This window comes from Carassius gibelio, chromosome A7 (assembly GCF_023724105.1).
Source record: "Carassius gibelio isolate Cgi1373 ecotype wild population from Czech Republic chromosome A7, carGib1.2-hapl.c, whole genome shotgun sequence".
Taxonomy (NCBI): Eukaryota; Metazoa; Chordata; class Actinopteri; order Cypriniformes; family Cyprinidae; genus Carassius; species Carassius gibelio.
In genome coordinates, this window is record NC_068377.1 from 30,409,329 (window position 1) to 30,432,457 (window position 23,129).

The window sequence follows — 23,129 nt, forward strand, 5'->3', positions numbered from 1 at the left end:
TCAGGAGGGGGTTAAAGGCATGAGGCAGCTGAAGACAGCAGATGTTGAAGGACATGTGTCATACATCAGAGGATGTCAGGACGTCTGAGCAGATCCAAGCAACTGCATTTTTTAAGGGTTTCATCATATAAAGCGAATAGAAGATACTGTTTTATAAGAAATGTGGCACATGATCCTTCAGGAAATCAGTCTAATATGTTGATTTGGTGCTTAAGAAAAATTTCTTATTAATGTCGAAAACAGTTAAAAAACAGGAAATGAACAGGCTATTTTTATTTAACATTGATGCATTAAATTGATCAAAAGGGACAGTAAAGACATGATAATGTTAGAAAAGATTTCTATTTTTAAATAAATTCTGCTCTTTTGAACTTTTGAACTGAAATTGTTTTGAAATTGTTATAATAATATTTCATAATACAACGATTTTACTTTATTTTTATCAAATAAATGCACATTTCTTACCATAAGATGCTTCATATCATTTTTCAAAAGTAATACAACAACAACAACAACAACAACAGCAAAAAATTAAAGATCTTTTAAAGATGGTTTATAAACAGGAGGTTGGTGACAGAATTTTCCCACTGAGGTAGAAGTCAGTCATAAGTGACATTTTACCACCAACAGAGGGTAATGTAGCACCACAATGTCCGTATGTCTGCTCAAATTGAATAGCATCTTTTATCCACAGAGCAGCAGTATTGGGTGCATCTATGAATTAAGGAGCTCTGGATTGTTAACGCAACGGTTGTCAATATGGTCTGGCAGTTATGTAGCTGTGAAAATTAGGTGTCTCTTTTATTATAAATTATAGTGCATGCTTTACAGTTGCTCAGTGCTATTATACTTATTAATTTGTTTACATTTTAGAGCTCATTCAAATGCAGACATTGATTTTGAAATCTGTCATCTTTCCATATGTTCCACATCCAGGTTCTGATGTTCTGATCCAGGTTCTTATTTGGGCTATAAATGGCATGATACTCATTCTGGAGGCACAGAAAGCTTACGTCATTCTCAGATTGTTAGATAGCAACAAAGGAACACACATACTCTCAAACCTTTCAATATGTGCATTTCACATACTTTATATGCACTTACGCCCCTAATGTGAGCTTTCATTTTCAGCCTGATAAATGAACCAGAAGCTATATCAAACACTTTTTTTTTTACTAACGATTTCACTCTTAGTCTTACAACAAACGATTACAAAATTTTTAAAAAGGAAAAAAGTTTAGGAAATAATAGGAAAATAATGCAGCACATTACTGTTTATCAGTGTTTATTGTTGCATAATCACAAATGTTTTACATTATATTTTAAAAAAAGAGTAGGTGGTATGTAATGCAGTACTTTATTATTCTATTCTGAACAGCCATTTTCTTGCGAAGGTGAACATATTGATATACATTTCAGCCATCCAATGTAAAGGCACCCAAAGCAAGCACATGCAGTCTCATTCTAGGCATGTACAGTAGGTTCTTTCATTTTAGCAGTGCAGAATCTGATCTGACAGCACATGTATGCATTGGCCTGTCTTTAGTTATGTCCTCCAGTAGGTGTCAGACCTGATTTTGAAATCCTTAAAACAATTAAGAAGAGCTTGACCTTTGCTCTGGTTTCTGACTTGCTGTGATCCAGGATCTTTGGTTTCTAAAGCAGCTTTTTCTATAATCCGGAACCAGTTCTATTTGCTTATTTCTTCAGTTTTATACCAATCTTGTGTTTCTGTTAAAACAACAGGGTATAGCAGATTTTACAGATGTTGGACACAAAACTGCCATTCAAAAATTTGGGGTCAATTTATTTTATTTGTATTAATTTTTTGAAAGCAAGTATTTAATACTTTTGTTAATCAAGGATATATGAAACCGTTCAACAGCTTGGAAGCCAGTTTTTACTACTGAGTTAAAAAAAATCTTTTTATGTCACAATTCAGACTTTCATAAATGAAAATAGTCAGAAATGCAAGATAAAACACAGCCTTACCTTCTCACAATTCTGAGTTTATATCTCGCAATTCTGATTTTGTTTCCTTCAGAATTCTAAGTTTATATCTTGCAGCCCTGTTTTGTTTCATCCATGGAATAAAACAATTAAAAGGTAATTGCAACTTTTAATCTCACAATTCTGAGTTTTGTTTTTGCAAATTTATATCTCACAATTGAGACTTTCTTCCTCAGAATTTCTCTCGCCGTTCTGAGAAAAAAGTCTGAACTGGGAGATGTTAACTCAGAACTGTGAGAAAGAAAAAAAAAATGAATTGTGAGATAAAAAGTTGCTATTATCTGTTTTTTATCCCATGGTGGAAACAAGCTTCCAAAGTAAAGACTTTTACATGGTTACAATAGATTTCTATGTCAAATAGATGCTAGATGCTGTTCTTTTAAACTTTATATTCATCAAAGAGTCCTGAAAACAAAGTATCACCGTTTCCACAAAAATATTAAGCAGCACAACCGTTTTCACCATTGCTAGTAATAAGAAGTGTTACTTGAGCACCAAATCAGCATATTAGAATGATTTCTGAAGGATCAGGTGACACTGAATACTGGAGTAATGACAAATTCAGCTTCACCACCACAAAAATAAATTACATTTTAAAATGTATTAAAACAGACAACATTTATTTGTTATATCATTTTACACTATTTTTGTTTTACACTATTTTTGAGCAAATAAATGCAGCCTTGGTCAGCATAAGAGACTTCTTGAAAAAAACAACCCCAAACTTTTGAACGGTAGTGTAATTATACCTGACTTCAGCACAGACATATTAATAATAAAGTATTTTAAGCAATACAGAGAATGCATTGGAATCTCCTCAGGCTGTATGGGAAACATTTGCCAGAAGAGGCTGAAGGTGTAGCGCTGACACGTGTGATTCAATGATGACGTGCCACCTCCTCATACCAGCCGTGTCTTAATGACATCACTGGGGTTGTCACATTGGCGACAGCTAACTTGTCAAATCTCAGCCTGATAAGCCATTTTCACGTCATGTGTGAAAAACTTTCAGCACGTGTCTTACAAAGACTCTGATTAGCATCTGTACGAGGCCGGCTAAACATCTGCACTGCGGTTCAGACAACTTCTGGGAAAAGATTGTACTCGTGATCCCTCGTGCACCCTATGACCCCGACAAGGGCAGAAAAGGGATTTGCGGAGCTCTTGGCGAGCATCGTTGCAAAGAAAGATGTAGAAAAGAGGGTCTAGAAGAGTATTGAGACTGGTGAGCCCATAGCAGATCCTATAGTAAAGGTAGAGAGAAACTTCCACCAAACACTGGTCTTTTTCACTTTCCGTGAGAAGCAGGGTAACAAATCTATAGCCGACCACCAGATGATAGGGACCAAAAATGACAATGAAGATGACCGTGATGACAACCAGGGTTGCGACGATCTTGCGGCATTCGTGATCCATGACAGACGGGGAGTTCCGCAGTGTCAGCCCGATTCGGCCAGAGGTGTACCTGAATGTCAAATAAGAGGAAAGCAAGGCCAAAAGGTTATGAATTATACATTGATGATTGTTTCTACAGTAACATTCCTTTAAAGAGACAGAGGTATCTGTGTTTGTCATCTGTTCAGTGGCATTTTGATGGCATGCTAATTCATTCCTAGGCCTGTGTACTGAGACAGCATGTTTCTAACATGCCCAAATACGGGTTGGTAAAAGGTTTTTGTAAGATTAACAATGCAGGTGGATTCAGCGACAAGTTCTTGTACTCGGATGTACTCATACTCTTATTCTTAGGTTTCATAGGGTTTTAAAAACCTTTAATACCTTTTATATTTGAGAGAGAATTAATGCCACGTATACAAATATATAACAAATACATAAGTAAAAAGTAAAAGGATATTCTTGACCCCCTGTATTCATACTTTTCTTATTTTTAAAACAGTCTTTAAATGTTCTATTTTCAAAGGAAAAGCAAGGCAAATTTATTTATATAGCTCATTTCATACACAATTGTAAAAGGTTTTTTATTTAAAAAAACATAAAAAATAAGCATAAAATAGCCATAAAAGGTGATTAAGAAATAAAATTAACAATAGAAAAGTATATAAAAAAATCAAGTGTGATTTTTTTTTTATATCATGAATTATTGATACATACTGTATCGCTGCATTTTTAAGTCATACTACATGGTATTTTACTACCTGAACTAACTCTATCTGTTCATAAACTGATCTAAAGTAAATTATCTTATTTTAAGAGATGTACTGACCTTGACACACAGGGTCAGCAGAGGCCCTCTCAGTGACATCATTTCACGTCTTATGCATATTGGTTGCCCCACATTGATATGGCTGATCATTAATTTTATTTGTAAATATTCATATTATGAATACATTTCTAAGAAATACTGAACAAATAAACAATGTGATCTAGGGAATTTCATTCCTTTAACGGTGATATATTTTTTGCATTATGAGATGAGTACAGTTTCATCACCCTGACATTGACTTTATGACCTCCTCCCTAAAAGTATAAATGAATTTTATTCAGAAGTTAAAAACATGATCATTAAAGAACAAATGTAATGCACATGTGAACATAATTTTAAATGTGTTTTTAAATTAATTATTAGATGTGGACTAAAAAGAACATTATTTTTTTGTCCCAGGCACACTCACATGAATGTAAATGCATTTCACTTACCCTAGTATAGAGCAGGGCATTAGAAACCCTAAAGCAACTGTGGCGATTTTAAAGTAAGCAAATCTGGTGCTCACAGGGTACTGCTCCAGACACCGCTCTCTCTGGGGCTCGAACACAGATGGGTAGAGACCAGTCAGGCAGAAAAGAAATATCAAAGTCCACACTACCATACCGGAAAATGCTGCCACCCACACTTTCCGTACACCGCGGCTGCTGAGAGGGTACACGATTGCTAGAAAGCGGTCCAGTGCGATGAGGCAAAGAAAAATGACACTGGCATAGAGGTTGACGTAAAAAACATAGCCCACTAGCTGGCAGGTCACAGACCCGTAAGGCCAGTGGTGGTCTCCCTGCAGGTAGAGGATCCACAGTGGCAAGGTGAGTAGCTGGAGAAGATCTGAAAGCAGTAAGTTCAGGATATAGACCAGCTGGCAGCCGCCTCCGCCAGACCGGCCCAGCTGATACAGTCCCCAGAGGGAGAGCAGGTTAGCTGGGAGTCCAACAGAGAAGGCAAGGCTGTAGATGTAGGTCAGAACTACTCTGTCATTTGCCAGAGGGATTTGGCAGCTCCCATTGGTCAGGTCTGTGGAATTAAAAAAAAAAAATTTTTTTAAGAGTATAGGTTTACAATAGAGTTTGCACAATATAAAGGTACCGTACTGGAAGATATTAGACATTATTTTTATGTAAGTTGGTATGAATCAGTATTGGACAGCTGCTGAAAATTCAGCTTTGTCATCACTGGAATAAATTAAATACTAAATTAAAAACAAATATATATATTTAAAATATGCATTTAAAATTGTTATAATATTGGATTTATAAGTTTTATTAATTTGAGTTTTTACTGTATATTTTTAATCAAATAAATGCAATTAATAGATGTTTTATTTGAAAAAAAAAAACATCTTTTGAACAGTAGTGTATACTTTTGAATGTCGTAATGTTTAAATTCATTTTACATGATTGACTTTAGTGTTTTATTTTGAATATGTTTAATTAATTCAGACAAAACAGTGCCATATTTTAATATGTTATTATCATAACATAAAAAAATCACTAATCAACATCAGAAAATTTTAATATTGTACATCTCTAGTTGTTTTAAATATATTATGCAGAGGAATGTAACTTACTCAGATGCATGGTTTTATGGTTATGACTTGTCCATGACATTTGAACCTTCAAAATGTTCATTATACATGTTAAAACAGACCACTCCTCAGTTTCTCCAGTCACCTCTGACAATGGTTAAACAACCTGAGCAGAACACATAAATGTCACACAATACTGTTCCATTATGAAATTTATGTCTGTCATTAGACAACACACATCAATGAACAGACAACAAACTGTGCTTATATTAAAAATACAAACATTCTCACCTCTGTCTGGTCTGGAGAGCATCATCTGCATGTCCAGCTCCACCACATGTGCATAAACCCGTGCATGCATGCATTAGAGTGCAAGTTCTGCCGTGTTCAACCATGGGCTTGTCTGGCTTTTTGATCATTTCCCCCAGCAGGAAGCCACTTCTACTGCTTTTGAGCAGCAACATCCTGAAGCCTTTCTCCTTCAGAACAAAAACACCCTCCTGCCTGCTGGCTATTATGTGAGGCAAAGATATGAGAGAGTCCAGGCTGTTCTTTCAGACGGAAGGGCCACTGAGAGACAAGCTGTAACACCCTTATAGTTGTTTCCATGTCCCCTGTGACACCCCTCTACCCCGGGTTCCCCTGCTCTAGCTTATTGGCCTGCTCTGGAACACTGTTTTGAATTGTGTATCTTAACAATGTAAAAGCAAAGTTCCCTAACAATAGAAGTTTTAAATGCCATTTAACATTTAGTAATTCTGTTTTTGTGATGCACACCTTGTATGCTGTTAAATTGATTAAAATATCATATGAACATATTAGTTATATAAAATATGAATATTATTAAAATATATACATTTTTAAAAATGTTGTGAAGTGTGCTAGGAATGCCACTGATTCCAAACAATAGAGGCTTTTATTCTACATGTGAACATGTGGTAAATTAATGAAATCAGGAAAGAATTCATGACCTGAGATAAGAAAGAGCAGGAAGTGGATTAGAACTGAAACAAGCAAAGAAGTTGCCAATTGAACCTTTAATGATGATTTAAAACACATTCACACTGGGAGAGGGAACAATATCAAGGCCAACATGGAAATACGTGTCGTTGGCTTCCTTATAGTCGCTAGATTATTTTGATTAAAGAACATATAACATGTTAAGGATTTGGTGAATAAACCACAAAATGAATAGGATAAAGTTTGTAAGAATTTGATGCACAAAAAATTACAAAGATATAGTTATTTTATAGCTATAGCTATAGCTATAGTTCATTATTCAAGTTACATTAGTTTGAGTAGTCATGACAATAACTGTAAAGTATAAAGATAATCCTAAAGTATTGTTTAATGATATTCTGGCATTGCATTTACAATGTACATATTGCCAGATCAGGTTTTTGTACAGACTACAGGTGTTGTTGTTTTTTTTGCAAACGCTGTTTGTCATAGTAACAAACAAACTAAGGTTCACCATGCGGGAGACTTTCTATTTACATGCTACATTTATGCATTTGGCATACACTTTTATAAGAAGCAAATCACATTGCATTCAAAGGTATACATTCGATCAGTGCCATCTTTTCCCGGTAATCAAACCCATGACCTTTATATTCCTAGCACTATGCTAGAGGACTTACAGTTGGATAGGCAAAAAAAATTAAATTAAATAAAAAAAAAAACACTGAACTGAAATCTGGCTGCTGCATTTAATTCAGTGTTTCATCAGCTTTTCAAAAGTACATATCAAATGTTCATTTCACCTTCCTCTTTTTGATTGACTTCCTGCAACACAAAAGCTTGCAGACATATGCTAAGGTCAAAAGAGCAATCACAGCGAACGTCAGTAGAAAGGCCAACACATCTATGTTGTGGTATGAGTACCAAGGCAAGTTATTCCCCTCTGAGAGAAGGTGAGCTGCTCCTTTGTGTCTAATAACGTACTCAATCCAAAAAGTGGCGCTATCGAGAGGAGACAAGGGTCGATCGCGATGCAGCGCCGACAGTTTGCGGATGCTGCTCCGGTACAGTGGGTTCTCAAGGACGTCTTTGAGGGCTTCAAGGAACTCATGCAAGGTGAGCGTTGCGACTTGAAGCACTCGAGCCGCACCTCGAACCTGCAGTCGCAGAACATTATCAAACTGGTCAAAGAGGAGTGGCAAAGCTAAGATGGGGACTCCATGGTAAATAGCTTCATAGATACCATTGGTGCCTCCATGAGATACAAACACACAAGTCTTTGGATGCCCCAGGAGATCATTCTGTGGAAACCACTCTAGGAGTAAAGTGTTGTTTCCCAGGGTCGAAGGTCGTTCCCCATGGTACCTCCACAAGACTTTCTGAGGGATCTCAGCAAAGGCTGTAGCAATGGCCTCTGTGATTGCTGTAGGAAGAGCACTGACTGCTGCTCCCAAGGACATGATGACTACTCCATGCTCCCCAGAGCTTTGCATGAACTCTTCCAGCTCCGCAGGAAGTACTTGAGCCGGCTGACATTGAAAGCCACCCATGTAGACCACGTTAGGCATGGTGGGCCGTGGAAACTCAAAAACAAAGTCCATTCTCATCAACCAAATGTCAGCAGATTGTTGCATTGTCAGAAGATCAGTGCCGGGTGGGTAGTGACGCTCAAGCAGCTCTCTGTAAATGGGCACGATGATGTATCGCTCCTGAAGGAGGCTGAACAGATACCGTATAAAGTTTTCCGTCCGCTGTAGGAAGTTCATTTGGTCAGGGAGCAATGAATTGTACATTGGGACGTGAGATGAAGGTGAGGGTGCAATTTGCATGTGAGCATCCCCTGCATTTAGCCAACGTACATTGTAAACCATGGGAAGGTGGAGGAAATTGGCTAACAGGACACCAGCTGGGAACGCAGGATCTGTTAGCAGCAGGTCAAACTTAGCTTCTCGCAAGCGTTCAACAAGCGCTGCATCGTCCAAAACGGCAGAAACCATTCGAAGCGCTCCATTGTGAAACACCTTTAGCATGTTGGCGATATCTTTCTGCTGTTCCAAAAAATGAAAAAAGAATGACATCCTTTGTAGTGCTAGCGACCTCTCCATCAACATCTTGAAGTAGTCAGGGCTAACATCTCCGGTCTCCATTTGGTTGACTGTGATGGTGCTGTAGAGGGAAGAATTCTCTTGGATATACCAACTTTTAGATGAACGCACCACAGTAAGGCTATGGCTGTGGCTGTGGAGTTTTCTCAAAATGACTTTCATGTTCAGCCAGTGGCTGCCGTCCTCAGGCCACACCAGGATATTTCCTCCATGACAGCAGCAGATTACAAAGAGTACACAAGTCAGTGAAGATATTTGTTTCATCTTTCAGAAAGCTGAAAAAAAAACACAAAGAGTGCAGAGAAAGTACAAGATGTTTTCAATATTACAGCTAGAGCATTTTATGCCATTAGAAATATTTAGACATTTCCCATATACACATTCGCATCTATATCACTACTGGAAATACATGTTTGCTTTTTAAGATAATAATTACTTTGAAAGCTGGAACAAATCATACCTGTGACCCTGTGCAGAGTGATAATCTCCAGATCTTGAGGTCACAAGAAAAAAATGCTCTGGATTTCTTAAGTGTTCAGTACAAGATATGCATCTCATCCTTAATGGCCAAGTCCTTACTTGTGAGGAACTTCTCCTTTTCTTTTTCGTTCTTAAAAAAACCAAGTCCCCTCCTGCTCCTCTCATTGGCTTTCTCTCTCCATCTGTCTGCCCTGCTCTGTGGATTTGCAGCACAAACACCCGCGTTCAGCACAATAGATGTCCTCAAACACCCCATTAATCCTTAACAAAAAACAAAAAACAAAAAACAGACGCCTTCAGGAGGCTTTTCAACAAGCTATATCATTCCATGTGCCTATAGATAAAGGAATAAACATTTAAGACATTATGTAAAACCTTATGAAAACATCATATTTTTGGCACATGAGTACTGATCTTTGTTTTCAAGGCTTTAGCAGTATACGTGGTGAATTAAAACATTCAGAAAGTTTCATTTTACATTTTGTATAACTCCGATTCTGTCGATGCTCCAGTTTTGTGGATCAAACTGATTTTCTAAATTTATACAGATGCATTCAACACAGATATGATCATATTCAGCCACAATGTATCAGACATGGTAAAACAGGCAAAAGGCTGTCTACTTTTTAACCTGAGATCTAATTTGGCCTGTGTTTATAGATTTGATTAAGCTTTCAACTGGAGGGAAGAATATGATATTTCTCTATTTTCCTTAATTTGAGTCAAAGTGAATTTCTGAACTGAATTACAAGGCAAAACTGGGGCACAGCAAAAGAAAGTGTTCAGAGAGGGCTATCAACAATCGGCTCACACAAGGTTCTGTTTGCCAGAAAACAGCTTGGATTGGTGCCTCTTGGACTGAAATGCATTTATTCATTTAATTCGGACATTCTAAAGGTCTCCATTCTGTTCTGTTCACAGAGCTCGTACTATTCATTTAATGCATTTATTACAGTAAATTCATTTTATTTAAAATGGTAATTTACACCATTACCACTGATGTAAATACTGAGCTTATGACTGCAACCAACACCATCATATTATTATTATTATTATTTTATCAAAACATAAAAAAAAATAATAATAATACATTGTATTGCAGAAAAGCTTAATCAGTCAAACAATCTTGCAGTACTTGTTTGGAAAACTGGTTCAACTACTACCAAAAAAATCCACACTCTCTCTCTCTGCAAAGATCCAGTTTTAAAGAAATTTACAGAAAGAAAAAAACACCACTAAAAAAACCTGCTGTAACATTCAACAGAACTGTTTCCACATCCAGACTATGATAATCCACCAAAGTTCAGCTTTTGTTCTGGCAGCTTCCAGGAAGTGGACTGAACTATATAAAGCCAATCAGAATTGTGAGCATACACGTTGCTGCATCCTGAGGAAACATCAAATTACTTAACACTGTAAAAAATCATTTAGCTTTTGTTGTTTTCCAGCAAAATAACTGAACATCCTTAAATCAAGACAAATCTACCTGATCAACATATCTGTGTACATTCTGAGAATATTTTTTAACTTTATTATGACAGTTTCATCTTGTTTTTAGCATTAACAATCTCTAAACATCTGTGATTTGACTTTAAACGTTAATAAATGGAAACAAACTTCCACATAATAATACAGCCAGTCTAAAAATCTTGAGATGAGTTTTCATACTTTCGTTCATCATATTTTTTTTATATTCTTTGCTATAGGCAGGCTGTTTTTATTATAAACACTGTGATCAAAATGGTTTAAAATGATCTTAAATTATTATTTTTTTCCCAAAACTTTTTGTGCTGAAAGCTGAGATTTTGCAGTGTTAAGATGGCTGACCAGAACCCTTTGTTTACCTGCAGTGGTTTACTAACTGTTCAAATTTGACTGTTATTTTTTGACACTCAGAGGAGAAAGGAATTAGGATTTTATATAATGTTTAAAACAACTGTGTACAATTTTAAATAAAGATTACCTTAACATTTTATCTTCAAGCTTATTTTCAGAACCATTGTAGCAAGAAGATATCAACAAATGTCTTCAACTTAGACACATGAAGAAGTCTTAAACAACCCAACAAGCAAACAAACTGCAAAATCCTCTAATTAAGACACAAAATAAATAACTTGTAGATGAATTATCTTGGAAAGATCTCAAGCATTCAGCTTTGTTTGCTATGGTGAGAAGTTTAAAAGAGGAGACAAGCTGCCAGTTGTAACAAAGGCAGGTGTAATTGGTGACTTTGACTTCAGGCTATGACTCACCGCATTGACTTTATCACAAAGCCACAGCTTCCTCCTTCCTCTGATACTTTCTATAGTTCATATTACCGAGAACAAAAACATGCTGCCTCTGGGAATACTAATGTTATATTTGGAGTTCACTGTGAATTGAACCTTAATGATTTATCATATTTTGCAAACTTCTATGGGTACCGCCTAGTCCTGACCAAATTTGCTGAAATGAATAGGAATATGTGTGTAGCTGTACATATTATTATGTATTTAAGTAAATTATGATATATGCTAAACTGTTGGAGTCAATGTCCACTCCAACTCCAACAATATGAAAAAAAAATAATAATCACTTCCTCCACCTTCCACAGTGAATTAATCTGATGAGATCATCAGTTAACCCACTGTTGTTGTTACCTGGGTTGTCACAACCGGTTGTAGTGCAGAAACCACCACTGAGGGAATGGCTATAACCACAGTCTGAGCATTAACCACCATGTGAATTGTACGTCATCTTTTTAATTCCCTCGCTATTTGGCACCAGGAGAAAATCATAGTTGTTCAGACAAGTTTAATTATGTTTAGTCTTGTTGTTCTGAGAAAACAGCTCAAGTAATTTGATTAGTTACAATATATTACAATATTTTAAGAGTACATTTTTTACATAAATATAGCTACTTAACATTTTACATATGGTCCTTACAACGAGAATGAAAGAACTTGTTATACTACTATTTGGTGGTTGTGTAATAATAAAAACATATAGTACTACATTTAATTTGCTCTCTGATCATTCTACATTGAATACATGTTGTCTCACCCTGCTATTAAACAGCCTATTAGAAAAAAAAAAAACAGAAAAAAAATATGAAACACAAAACAATTCATTAAACTCCACAAATGTAAAAGGTAACAAAATATTCACATGGTCAGCTAGGCTGAGAACATTCAATCTTTACAATTCACCTTTAGGTAAAACAGTGCCACTACAGAAACCTCCTAATGTATGTAATTAGACTGTCCTCTTCACTACTGTACTTAAATATTTGTACAATAGCTTACCCTTTAGAAATGAGGTTCCGTGGTGGTGGTACAGAATATACCATGCTAGAATATACCGAATTTCCAGCGCCTTGACTACAGAAGTCATATTTTACTCGAATAGTTGCGAACGCGAGATTTACATTTGAATTTAATAGGATGATAAAACACTGTGTTCATCAAACTAATGGCAAGAAACTGGGTCTTTGTATTGACTTGTCCTTTCAAACCGAATGCAAACACAAACAACGTGAACAGTGTATTCTGATTCACGAACGTTTGTGATTCTGATTCTTTTCAATCATGCATAAAGATTCACAAACACACAAGTTATAAGTCTTATGAGTCTGACGTATCCATCAGTGAATGAACTCATAGAATTCAAAATGAATCAAAATCAATTGCAAGATACTGCAGGAATAAAGGACTGAAGCACTTGGCATTCTAAGATCCTGAGCTAGGTGACATGGCAATAAGAGCAATGCAAGTGTTCCTTTCGATTTGGTCACTCTACATTGCAATGGGAATGTATAAAATCCATCCATGTCACAGCGATAGAGCCTGGCTCAACTAAGTATGTCAAGTTTCATGTGCGAAACCTTAATGAGAGCGGCAATGAAATTGGCTGCTCTTGTTGAACACAGCTCAGGTCTACAGGACTTGGTCTAAACCATGGTAAAGTCAAGTGGGGAGGGGGGGGGCAGTAGCAGAGTTAATGCAAATTAAACGAAGAAATTGAAATGGCGGAGTCTCCAGCTCCATCACATACAGAATTAGTTGAAGTTTGATTAATTTCAATGAAATTATGTGTTATCATACAACGGCCATACCAGTGCTTTTAAATAAGGAGAGTATAATGGTGATTATGTCCTAAAAGACATGATGAACAATATCATAACAATGTGATAAGCTGACAGGGACAGAATTTAATTAGTGGTACATCAATTCAGGGGTTTATAAGAACAAGCTGAAACCACTCAGGTGGCTTGGATCATAACTAAGGCTGTAGGGGGTGCCCTGCTCGCATTGACAGCATATATGAGGCAAGCGATGACACATCTAGGTTATAAAACCTTGCGAAAGTGCTGGGTGATGACCAGCCTGCCGCCATGCAAATGTACTGAATAAATATGCCATTTGCCCTGCCCCATGAGGACGCGAGTCAATGGGTTAAGTGAGCCCTATCCCCTTTAGGACATTTCATGCCCTTAGAGCCATAAGCCAAAGCAATTGCGTTGACGATCCAGTGTGACAGTCTTTGCTTGGGCAAAGGTAGGCCGTTTGTGCGCCCTCCAAAGCATACAACCAGCTGCTCCGAGAGCCTAAACTGTCTAGAGAGCTCGGTATAAATGCACACCGCACATACATGGAACAGCAAAACTGTATTTAAGTGGCTTCACCCTGGCCAATGTTTTGGCCAGTGTTTTGGGGCGGAAAGCAGATAGTGTTATGACCTGTGTTTTAAAAGTAGTCAAAACACTTTAGGCAGATAACCCTTCCTAGGATTTAAGTTAAGTTTGCAATCACCTGTATTGACAAGTCGACAATTGTAAGTACCTGTATTTCCCCAGCTTGCTTAACAGAAGCCAGCAATATGGGCTGGAACTGCCCTTTTTTTCTTTGTTGCTCTTGAAGTTAGGCAAGAATTATTGGTATTGGGTAGTTGAATAGGTCTTCACCCTGCGACCCGTGAGAAGATTTGTCTCAGTGTAATTATTCTGAACAAACTCTTCAAAAGTGCGCAATTCAGCGGTATGAGGTCCAAGATTTTACAGAGTCCGCTGTCTTACTTGGGTACCAGAAAATAGCAACTGAAGCTGCTCTCGCGGTCTGCTTGGGGCATTGTCTCTACAGCACAATTTGCGAAGATGTTGTGTATTTCCTCTCGTGTAATGGAGACATTCCGCTCCTGTACTGTGGACATGAACACACTGTTGAAACCGGGCATCGTTCGGAAAAACTGAAGTTTGTAGCCATTCATTATTGATTTCATAACCCACTGGTACCCCTGGCAGTGCCTGCCATGCTTCTGTGAACTGTGACAGTGGGCTGCACACCGTGAGGGAAAGTTTAATACTTAATACTTCGACTTTATTGCACTGCATAGTGGAACAGTCAAAAACAAACATGACAATTGTTCTCTCCACCTGCATGGTGAACACACACAGTCATCTTTGGCGCTGGGAGCAGATTTGCACAGGCATGCTTTGGCAGGAAGTGGCTGTTTCCTTGCTTCAACAAAGCGTCTCTATGAACATGAACGTCCCTAATAATAATAATAATAATAATAATACATCAAACTTGTATAGCGCTTTTTTGGACACTCAAAGACGCTTCACATGGGGAAACAAACAAAACAAAACAAAACAAAACAACAAGGGTTTAGGGAAAAGCTAGTTTGAACAGGTGGGTTTTGAGTACTGATTTGAAGTTTGGCAGTGAGTCCGAGTTTCTGATGGATGTAGGGAGTGAGTTCCAGAGGGTGGGGGCAGTGATAGCGAAGGCTCGATCCCCCAAAGTCCGTCGGTTAGTGCGGACGATCGGAGCAAGGCGGTTTGTGCCAGCTGAACGGAGGTGGCGGGTGGGTTGGTGCTGTTCCAGGAGCTCAGTGAGGTAGAGTGGGGCCAGGTTATGGAGGGACTTATAGGTGAGGAGAAGGAGCTTATATTGAATGCGATAGTGAACAGGTAGCCAATGGAGCTGACGGAGAACGGGACCTGAGGGATTTATGGGAGCATCAAGAAGGACAATTTTTTCACATTCCTTTAACTCAGAGTCAGTGTTAAGAGTAAGACACAGGTGATGATCTAGCAACACAAGATTCCCCATGCCTCAGCCGATCATTCGAGCTGTCATCTTCGTCCCTCTGAGGGCCAGATCCATGGAGCGTTGGAGCTCTTTGAAAACTTCAGTATCTGGCCCGTCCTCATCCAGAGACTTGAGCAGCTTGACCTGATACACCTGGACTATCGCCATCACGTGCAGTGCTGCTTGGCCCACCGTGGAGACGCACACATGACAGATACGCATCAGATGGTTTCTGCCGCTGCTCAGAAGAGGCTGTAGAGGAAGAGTCAGCAGGCCTAGTTGGGCAAGTTCATTGCTTTGGATAATGGCCTCACGGAGCTTGAGAGTCCTGAGGCTCATATCTCCACAGTAGGGGCATTCGCTTGGGGGATCGGATCTGCGTGTGCATGGACCAGGCAGAAGACACACAACATCAGAGAGTTTGACTGGCTCTGCACAGGAGAGGCAATCGCAAGTCATCCTTTGTTCCAAAGCTCACCGGAGCATATCATGGGAAGAGAAGGCATGTCTGCCGAAGCATGTAAATCACGGTGAGTAGTCTTGTTGATAGGCTTCTTGCTTCTCCTAGAAGGTTGGCTGAAGAAAAAGATTCTGAATGGATGACGCACAAGCTCTGCTTCATAAAGAGTGGGAGCCCCTCATATTTTGCACGCTTGAACGCCATTGGCCAGTTTCACTGCCATGATTCAATAAGGCTTCAGTAGAATTTGGAGAAAAGGGTAATTCCCATAGCAATGTAGAGTGACCAAATCGAAAGGGAATCTGTACAGTGTTCTGTCTCCATTTCACACAGAAGCCCGCAGTACCATTGACACCAGAGGAGTCTTGCTTTCAGTGAGCCCAAGTCACACTGTTTCACATCTCTCTGCACTGGCTTCAGGTCACGAATCGCCTCAAGTTCAAGACATTGGTGCTTGCCTAGAGAACTGCCATGAGGTCTGCAACCTCCTGCCTCTGCTCTCTCCTTTGTGTCTACATCCCCTCCAGAAGCCTGCAGTTTTTAAATGAGCAACAGCTTATGCCCATCGCAGAGAGGCAAAAAATCACTCTCAAGGACGTTTTTTTTTTTCACCTTACCCTGTTGGTGGAATGACCTACTGACATGACGAACTCCATTCGAACAGCCAAACCCCCTTACAATCTTCAAGAAACAACTGAAACTCATCAGACCTTGTATAACGGGCACTTCTTGCGTTTATTGCTATCTTATGATAAATTGCTTGTTGTATTCCTCAACTTTAAGTCACTTTGGATAAAAGCATCTGCCAAATGAATAAATGTATAGGTAAAACACAAAATGCAATTACTTATGTTTTTGCATTCAGCTTTATTGAATGCCCCAACATATTTTTATAATTTCTACATTCAAACATTTACAGGTCTGCAAAAAAAAAAAAAGAAAAAAAAAGAAAAATAAAACATACTAAAGCATATTTTAGTAATATCAAACCTCCAGTGTAACATTTCAATGGCTCAATATTAACAACATTCCAACTCCAGTGAAAATCATATCAAGCAGATATTTTATAAAGATACAGCGTGTGAGACACATAGTGTGAGATACAATGGAAATAATGATAATTTTAAATCTTTAAAAATTAAAACAGATTACAAAAATCTATAATAAAAATAATTAAGAATAAACTAAAAGAGTGACACTAAACATAATCCCAAATCTGCATTTTACAATTTTTTTTTTTTTTTTTTTTACAAATCTGTGAATCCTCTGTTCAGAATTCCTCACTTCTTGGATTAAAGCTGTACACCAACAATATGTAAAACACACTCCACTACAATTGTCATGTGCTCAGGTCAGCGTTTGTGAGAGGAAGATCAAAAACTGTGATTACAACCACAGAACAAGCAAGTCTTTGATTTTAGCACTGACATGACCGTGTGATCCGATAAGGACAAAGAGCGCTTTAGAGAAAGTACTGTGAAAATGATGAAGGTGAGGAAGATAATGATGATCTTTAGGTCGGCCTGTTGTTGAACAGAGTGATGGGATGGAGTCTTGCCTTCATCTCTCGTCTGATCTGGCACCATGAGCACGGTCCACAGAAGTAAGAGTACACACAGTCATTGCAGATAGAGTCCTGAATGAAAGGAGGAAATGTTAACCATAATGAACCGGAATATAAGATCCTTGACTCTTATAACCTCTTATATTCTGTATTAAGTTTTATAGTTTTATTCTGTTGCATTTAAATATAGACTATTGTTATAATGTGACTGAGTTTGATTTATAGCCTCTAATAAGATATAAAAGTCTTGATTGATTCAGCGGTTTTGGCTTTGGTTCTTGTTGTTGTTGTTGTCTTGGCCTTACCGTGATGCCATAGCGTCTGCGTGTGGAAACCCTCATGGAGAGAGTGATTGGGGGAATACAGCCACAGCTGTCCAAGAGAGGGAGACAAAGACATTCTCCGTGGTCTCTGGCTGTGATGCAGGCAAAGCATGGGAAACACCACACAGAGAAACAACCTGCAGAAGTAACAGAAAACCACTGATTAACTATTATTCCACAATAATCAAATCATGAGATTCATTGGAAGGCAACTGTTACAAACATAAATATGAGCGTGACTGAAGAAAAGCGTTTCTACGGCTCTCACAGAATGGGAGCTCATTTTTGAATTTGTTTTATTCTTAAAACTCACCAATCTTACATCCAAACACAGAAATATACAGACACGCATCAACTCACATTCATTGACGTTGTCACATTCACAGATGCTGGTGCTCCACTGGTCTGATGCGGCAGACACTACCAATGGCTTAGGCTGTTGAATCACCATCTTGCTTGCCATGATGAATATCTTTCAGATTCAAGCACCCTGAAACCCAAAAATAAATCTACAATGAAGACTCCAAAGCGCAATTTTAACAACTGGTGTACATAACTTAAAAAGTCAGACACTTCACAATTCAGACACTATGTAACATGAGAAAATGCAATACAGTAAAATACAGTATTTCGTCTTACCTGAGAAAGAGAGGCAAGTTCAGCAAGCGAATGACACCTTGAGAGGAGGATGCTGTCTTTTATTAAGAAGGGGAGGGAGAAAGTCGGGAATGTCTAGACGTAGATTCACATTCATGCACGTAGTGAAGGATGCTTATCAAAGAACAGCTTCCTAGCTGTGTTCTCATCAGACTGGAACACGGTAATAATGAGAAGAATGACAAACATGCCAGATCAATAGATTTGGAAAAATTGACAAGAAAAACCAAATGCAAAGGACTTCAGGTACTTTTCCTGTGCAAGTACAGTGACTGTTATGGTGTTGTGATCTCAATAGTGTCTAATATCTTTTGTAATTAAGAAAGTACCTGAAATGTACAAAAAGGTTCAATTAATGTCACAGTCTTTGTACAGGACTTTATTTGTTGTAGTGAAACTCAGAATACTCCAAAAATCATTGCAACGTAAACAGAATTATTATTTAATAAACAGTACATAACATAATCACGAGGAACATTTTATTGTTCTTGAAGTACTGATTTTATAAAGAGATATCATTAACTGCCAGTACATTATGTCTTGGTGTTAACATCACTCAGTCTGCTGGTATATACTTCAACGAGACAGTAAATATTATAACATTTGGATAAAAATGATCTGCTAACCTGCAAATTACTAATAACATAAAATAATATTCAGGTTTGGCTTTTTTTAAATTAAATAAAAGTCAGAACATATTAAGATACCCTGTGTCATGTGACATTTGAACATAACAATATATAGTCAATCAAAACTAAAATAAGTCATAAATTTTTTTTACATTTTACAATGAAGTTCCATCTCACTTAACATGAACTAACAAAGAAAATACATCTAAAACATTATTAATCTTAGTTTATGGTAATTTATACATTTACTAATAGATTATTAAAACACAAAGTTCTATTTGTTAATATTATTTAATGGACCTGAGCTATAGGAACAGCTGGAATTTAATTAACCAATGTCAGCAAAGATTAATAAACACTATAACAAATGTATTGCTTTTTTTTTTTTTTTAATATTAGCTCATGCATTAACTAATGGGACCTTGTTGTAAAGTTTTGCCAAAACACATATTACTGTCACAGTTTTAGAAAGGAAGAAAACTGCTCCCTGAGCTTGAATCTTCGAATTTCAATGTTTATTTGAATATATTTTGTTCTTCCTTTTACTGCTTTTGATAAATGTTTAAAATCATAACATTTGAATTATTCATATGAAAGGCAATGGAAAAATGTCCTGCAAACAATGTGCCAGTAACATGGAAAAACTCAAGGATGAAACCTTGAGAGGATTCAGGATGTTTGGCCCAATCACACATTTTCAATCACTCACAAAAATTTTGATTAATAATTAAATATATTGTTAATTAAATATAGGCCATAGATGTGATATTCATTCATTTTATTTTAGGCAATTAAACACAAAAGTATATAACGAAGGTGAAATACACACACACACACACACACACACACACACACACACACACACACACACACACAAACACACACATTGGTAATAGAAACAATGAAACAGCATACAAAATAAGATCAGTTTTTGTCTAAATTTTTATTTCAACATGCACAATGACATAATATACAGAAAGAAATATTCATAAAATTAAACAAAACATAGCTAAAAACAACAGCTTTGAAACAAAATGAACAAGGACCTCATGATTCAAATTGATAGTCTCAAAGTTGATACAAACATTGCTCCAAATCTACATCAATACATAAAACATCAATATAATGCATAACCCTAATAAATCATGTATTTTTAGAGAAGAGTTTTCAGTCTTCATTCCTCAGCAGACTACAGCTGAAATCCACATCATTCCTTGGATCAGAACTGAATTCCAAACAAAGCATTGCACCTCTCCAACACACATAAAGATCATTTCTTTTAGTGACTGATGATGAAGTTCTTTATTTTGGTCTGTTGCGGAAGAGGGTGACGGGGTGGTTGCGAGATATCAGCTCACGTCTTAACTGACAGTAGGAACATGGCCCGCAGCAGAAGGATAACACACAATCATTGCAAATAGAGTCCTGTTAAAGAGAGAAAGAACTCAGTCAGTCACTGAACATAAAACTGACATCTGATGTGAGATCTACATCTACAATAACTACTTCAAAACTTCATAACTCCATCAAAGAATAACTACTTAAAGATTTTTTTTTTCTCTCTCTTGTGTAACTTGCCAATTGGGTATAATACTATATTATTCAACCCCTAATTAAAACTGTTATTTATATTTATTTATTTATTTATAGCAATATACTTAAAAGCAATCTAAGGCATATTAGCTAACATTTTTTAGTTTTTTCTAGCTAACATTTATTAATTAATTTATTTGTTTAAAGGATGTCTAAATATTTTGACTGCAAAAGGAGAAAAAAAATGCTTTTTTTGCAATGAAGCCATTACCTCAATTCCATAGGTGCGGCGGACAGACACTCTCATTGCCATAGTGATAGGTGGGATGAGGCCGAAACTGTCCAGCAGAGGCAGGCAGAGACACTCTCCGTGATCTCTGGCTGTGATGCAGGCGAAACATGGGCAGCACCAGAACGCAAAGCAACCTGCCAAACAAGAGGAAGATCAGTAAAAGACAGGAAACGTACAGCTATAACAGATTCACTAATACTGTAGAAAGCAAACCCTCACAGTCATTGAGGTTGTCACATTCACAGATGCCAGAGGACCACTGGTCTGAACCAGGAGCCAGAACAAGTGGCTTAGGCTGCTGAATAACTATTTTAGTTGCCATGATGACTTGTGCTCTGAAAGACAGCACAAATTATTGGTTAAAACTGAAACATGCATTGAAAGGGTCAAGTCTGTAGTGACGTGCATAACTAAATCAAGCAAGTTGTCTTAAAAGACAGGAGTGTCACATTAAGTTACAATGCAGTTCTTACCGTGCAAGAGGAGAGACAGTTGGGGATGACGATGGAGATTAGGACTGAGCCTTTGGTCACAATCTGTGTGAGACTTTATAGAACCATCGGTGACCAAACACACGTGTATAGACAAAAGATTATTATCACACCCCATGTCTCCACGGAGTCAGAGCAGGTTGGTTGGGTACATGCTTTTCTTTTTTATCGATAGATTTTTGGTGATTACAAGTTTTGCTGACGTGAGACATTGTGACTCATCTTAATGAGACTGTGTACTGATACTGAGAACTGTGCGAATGAAAACAAGAAAAATGCACCACTCACCAGGAAACTCTAACCAAATCATTCAAAATCGAATTGTATCAAGCATTTCAACACAATAGCAACAACAGTGGTACACAGAAGTTCTGGACATCAAATCTGAGTTTGACATCGCACTATTGCAATATGTCAAACATTTTTACCATTTGTCAAATAATCAGTCCACACGAAAAATATCTAACTTAGTGCATGCGGTATGAATTATGGGATACAGTAATATATGCCTTAAAATAAAAAATGTACGACCGTTTAAAAGTTAAAAGTTTCAGAATGTTTTTTTTTTTTTTCGTTTTTTTTTTTGAAATCAATACTTTTACTCAGCAAGGATGCATTACATTAATTAAAAGTGATATTAAAAATATGTATAACTATTTCCAAAAACATTTATTTCTATTTCAAATAAATGCTATTCTTTCGAAATTCATCCAAGAGTTCCAGGGGGAAAGTTTATCCCCAAAATTATTAATCAGCACAATATTGTTTTCAACAGAGATAATATTAAGAAATGTTTCTTTAGCACCAAATTTAGAATGATTTTTAAGAATCACATGACATTGAAGACTGGCGTAATGCTGCTGAAGATTCAGCTTTGCCATGAAAAAAATTATGTGAATGTTTGTTATTACATAAATGCTCATGCCAGTTTATAAAACAGTTAGCTACTCACCATGCAAGCAAAGATGTGACTCAGGGTTAGACCCCCTAGAAGTGTGAGACAAACAGGTGTGAGCTGTTCTTCATGATAACGAAGCCATTGGGTGATGTGACTTATTTTCATCGCATTAGCTGGAATTCCCACTTAGTTAATTTTCACAATAAGTAAATTTTATTAGGAATAACAGAACATTTAAACTATTATTTGTCATAAACGCTGTCCTTATCTGTTTGTATGTTATGCTTTATTTCTGTGATATAAAATAATCGCCATAACATATGCATGTAAACATTCACACTTTTAACATAACTGCCTCAAAATCATAATAATGGTGTGAAACAAATTACACAACTCAACGCCAACCTTGTGCACCCATAATGCATGAAGGTTTAGGCTCCCTCTAGTGGTTAGTAAGATGTAATCCACAAACAAGCATTTGTGTATTTTTATCATGTTTGACCCATCTCTCACGTCTGATGTAGGCTACACATCTTCTCTACTTGTTAAGACTGCATTTATCATGTCCAACAATGCATGCTTCCACCGCATAGACTGCTGAAAGATGAAGAAACTCTTGCACGTGTGACGTGTCTGAGCTGTCCTGCTTATTGCCTAAAAATGAATGCCATGTTTTAAGCTCGAAAGTCAGATTCCATCTACCTGTGCATTTATTGATACTTTTTCTGGGCACATACATTCTGCGCATTGACAAGTGCTGCAACACATGTGGAGTATCGGCTTACTTAAAGACGCCTACTGTAGCAGCATGCACATTAGGCAGATACTTTTATTTGGTTACTAAAATACAGTCATTACTGTGACTTTCTCCTTCACATACCTATGTAAGATTGGGATAGGCCTA

General features: G+C 37.3%; 4 protein-coding genes across 4 annotated transcripts; all 4 read right to left on the minus strand.

Annotated features, from left to right (window-relative positions):
- Window positions 1–1,268: 1,268 nt before the first annotated feature.
- On the minus strand, window positions 1,269–6,323 carry si:dkey-165a24.9 (probable G-protein coupled receptor 132). The gene is made up of 4 exons (XM_052602421.1): window positions 6,054–6,323; window positions 5,805–5,928; window positions 4,669–5,251; window positions 1,269–3,475 (listed from the first exon to the last, which is right to left on the minus strand). The coding sequence occupies exons 2-4, from the start codon at window positions 5,863–5,865 to the stop codon at window positions 3,067–3,069; spliced, it is 1,053 nt and encodes a 350-aa protein (XP_052458381.1). The 5' UTR covers window positions 5,866–5,928; window positions 6,054–6,323; the 3' UTR covers window positions 1,269–3,066.
- Window positions 6,324–6,784: 461 nt separating this feature from the next.
- ugt5g1 (UDP glucuronosyltransferase 5 family, polypeptide G1) lies at window positions 6,785–9,441 on the minus strand. Its single transcript, XM_052602422.1, has 2 exons — window positions 9,288–9,441; window positions 6,785–9,102 (listed from the first exon to the last, which is right to left on the minus strand). The coding sequence occupies exon 2, from the start codon at window positions 9,089–9,091 to the stop codon at window positions 7,517–7,519; it is 1,575 nt and encodes a 524-aa protein (XP_052458382.1). The 5' UTR covers window positions 9,092–9,102; window positions 9,288–9,441; the 3' UTR covers window positions 6,785–7,516.
- Window positions 9,442–16,807: 7,366 nt separating this feature from the next.
- Window positions 16,808–18,238, minus strand: LOC128016329 (cornifelin homolog B-like). The gene is made up of 3 exons (XM_052600816.1): window positions 18,086–18,238; window positions 17,708–17,862; window positions 16,808–17,474 (listed from the first exon to the last, which is right to left on the minus strand). Exons 1-3 carry the CDS (start codon window positions 18,186–18,188, stop codon window positions 17,352–17,354), a joined length of 381 nt encoding a protein of 126 aa, XP_052456776.1. The 5' UTR covers window positions 18,189–18,238; the 3' UTR covers window positions 16,808–17,351.
- Window positions 18,239–19,975: 1,737 nt separating this feature from the next.
- On the minus strand, window positions 19,976–21,363 carry LOC128016330 (cornifelin homolog B-like). The gene is made up of 4 exons (XM_052600817.1): window positions 21,310–21,363; window positions 21,056–21,171; window positions 20,816–20,970; window positions 19,976–20,436 (listed from the first exon to the last, which is right to left on the minus strand). Exons 2-4 carry the CDS (start codon window positions 21,156–21,158, stop codon window positions 20,314–20,316), a joined length of 381 nt encoding a protein of 126 aa, XP_052456777.1. The 5' UTR covers window positions 21,159–21,171; window positions 21,310–21,363; the 3' UTR covers window positions 19,976–20,313.
- Between the last annotated feature and the right edge of the window lie 1,766 nt (window positions 21,364–23,129).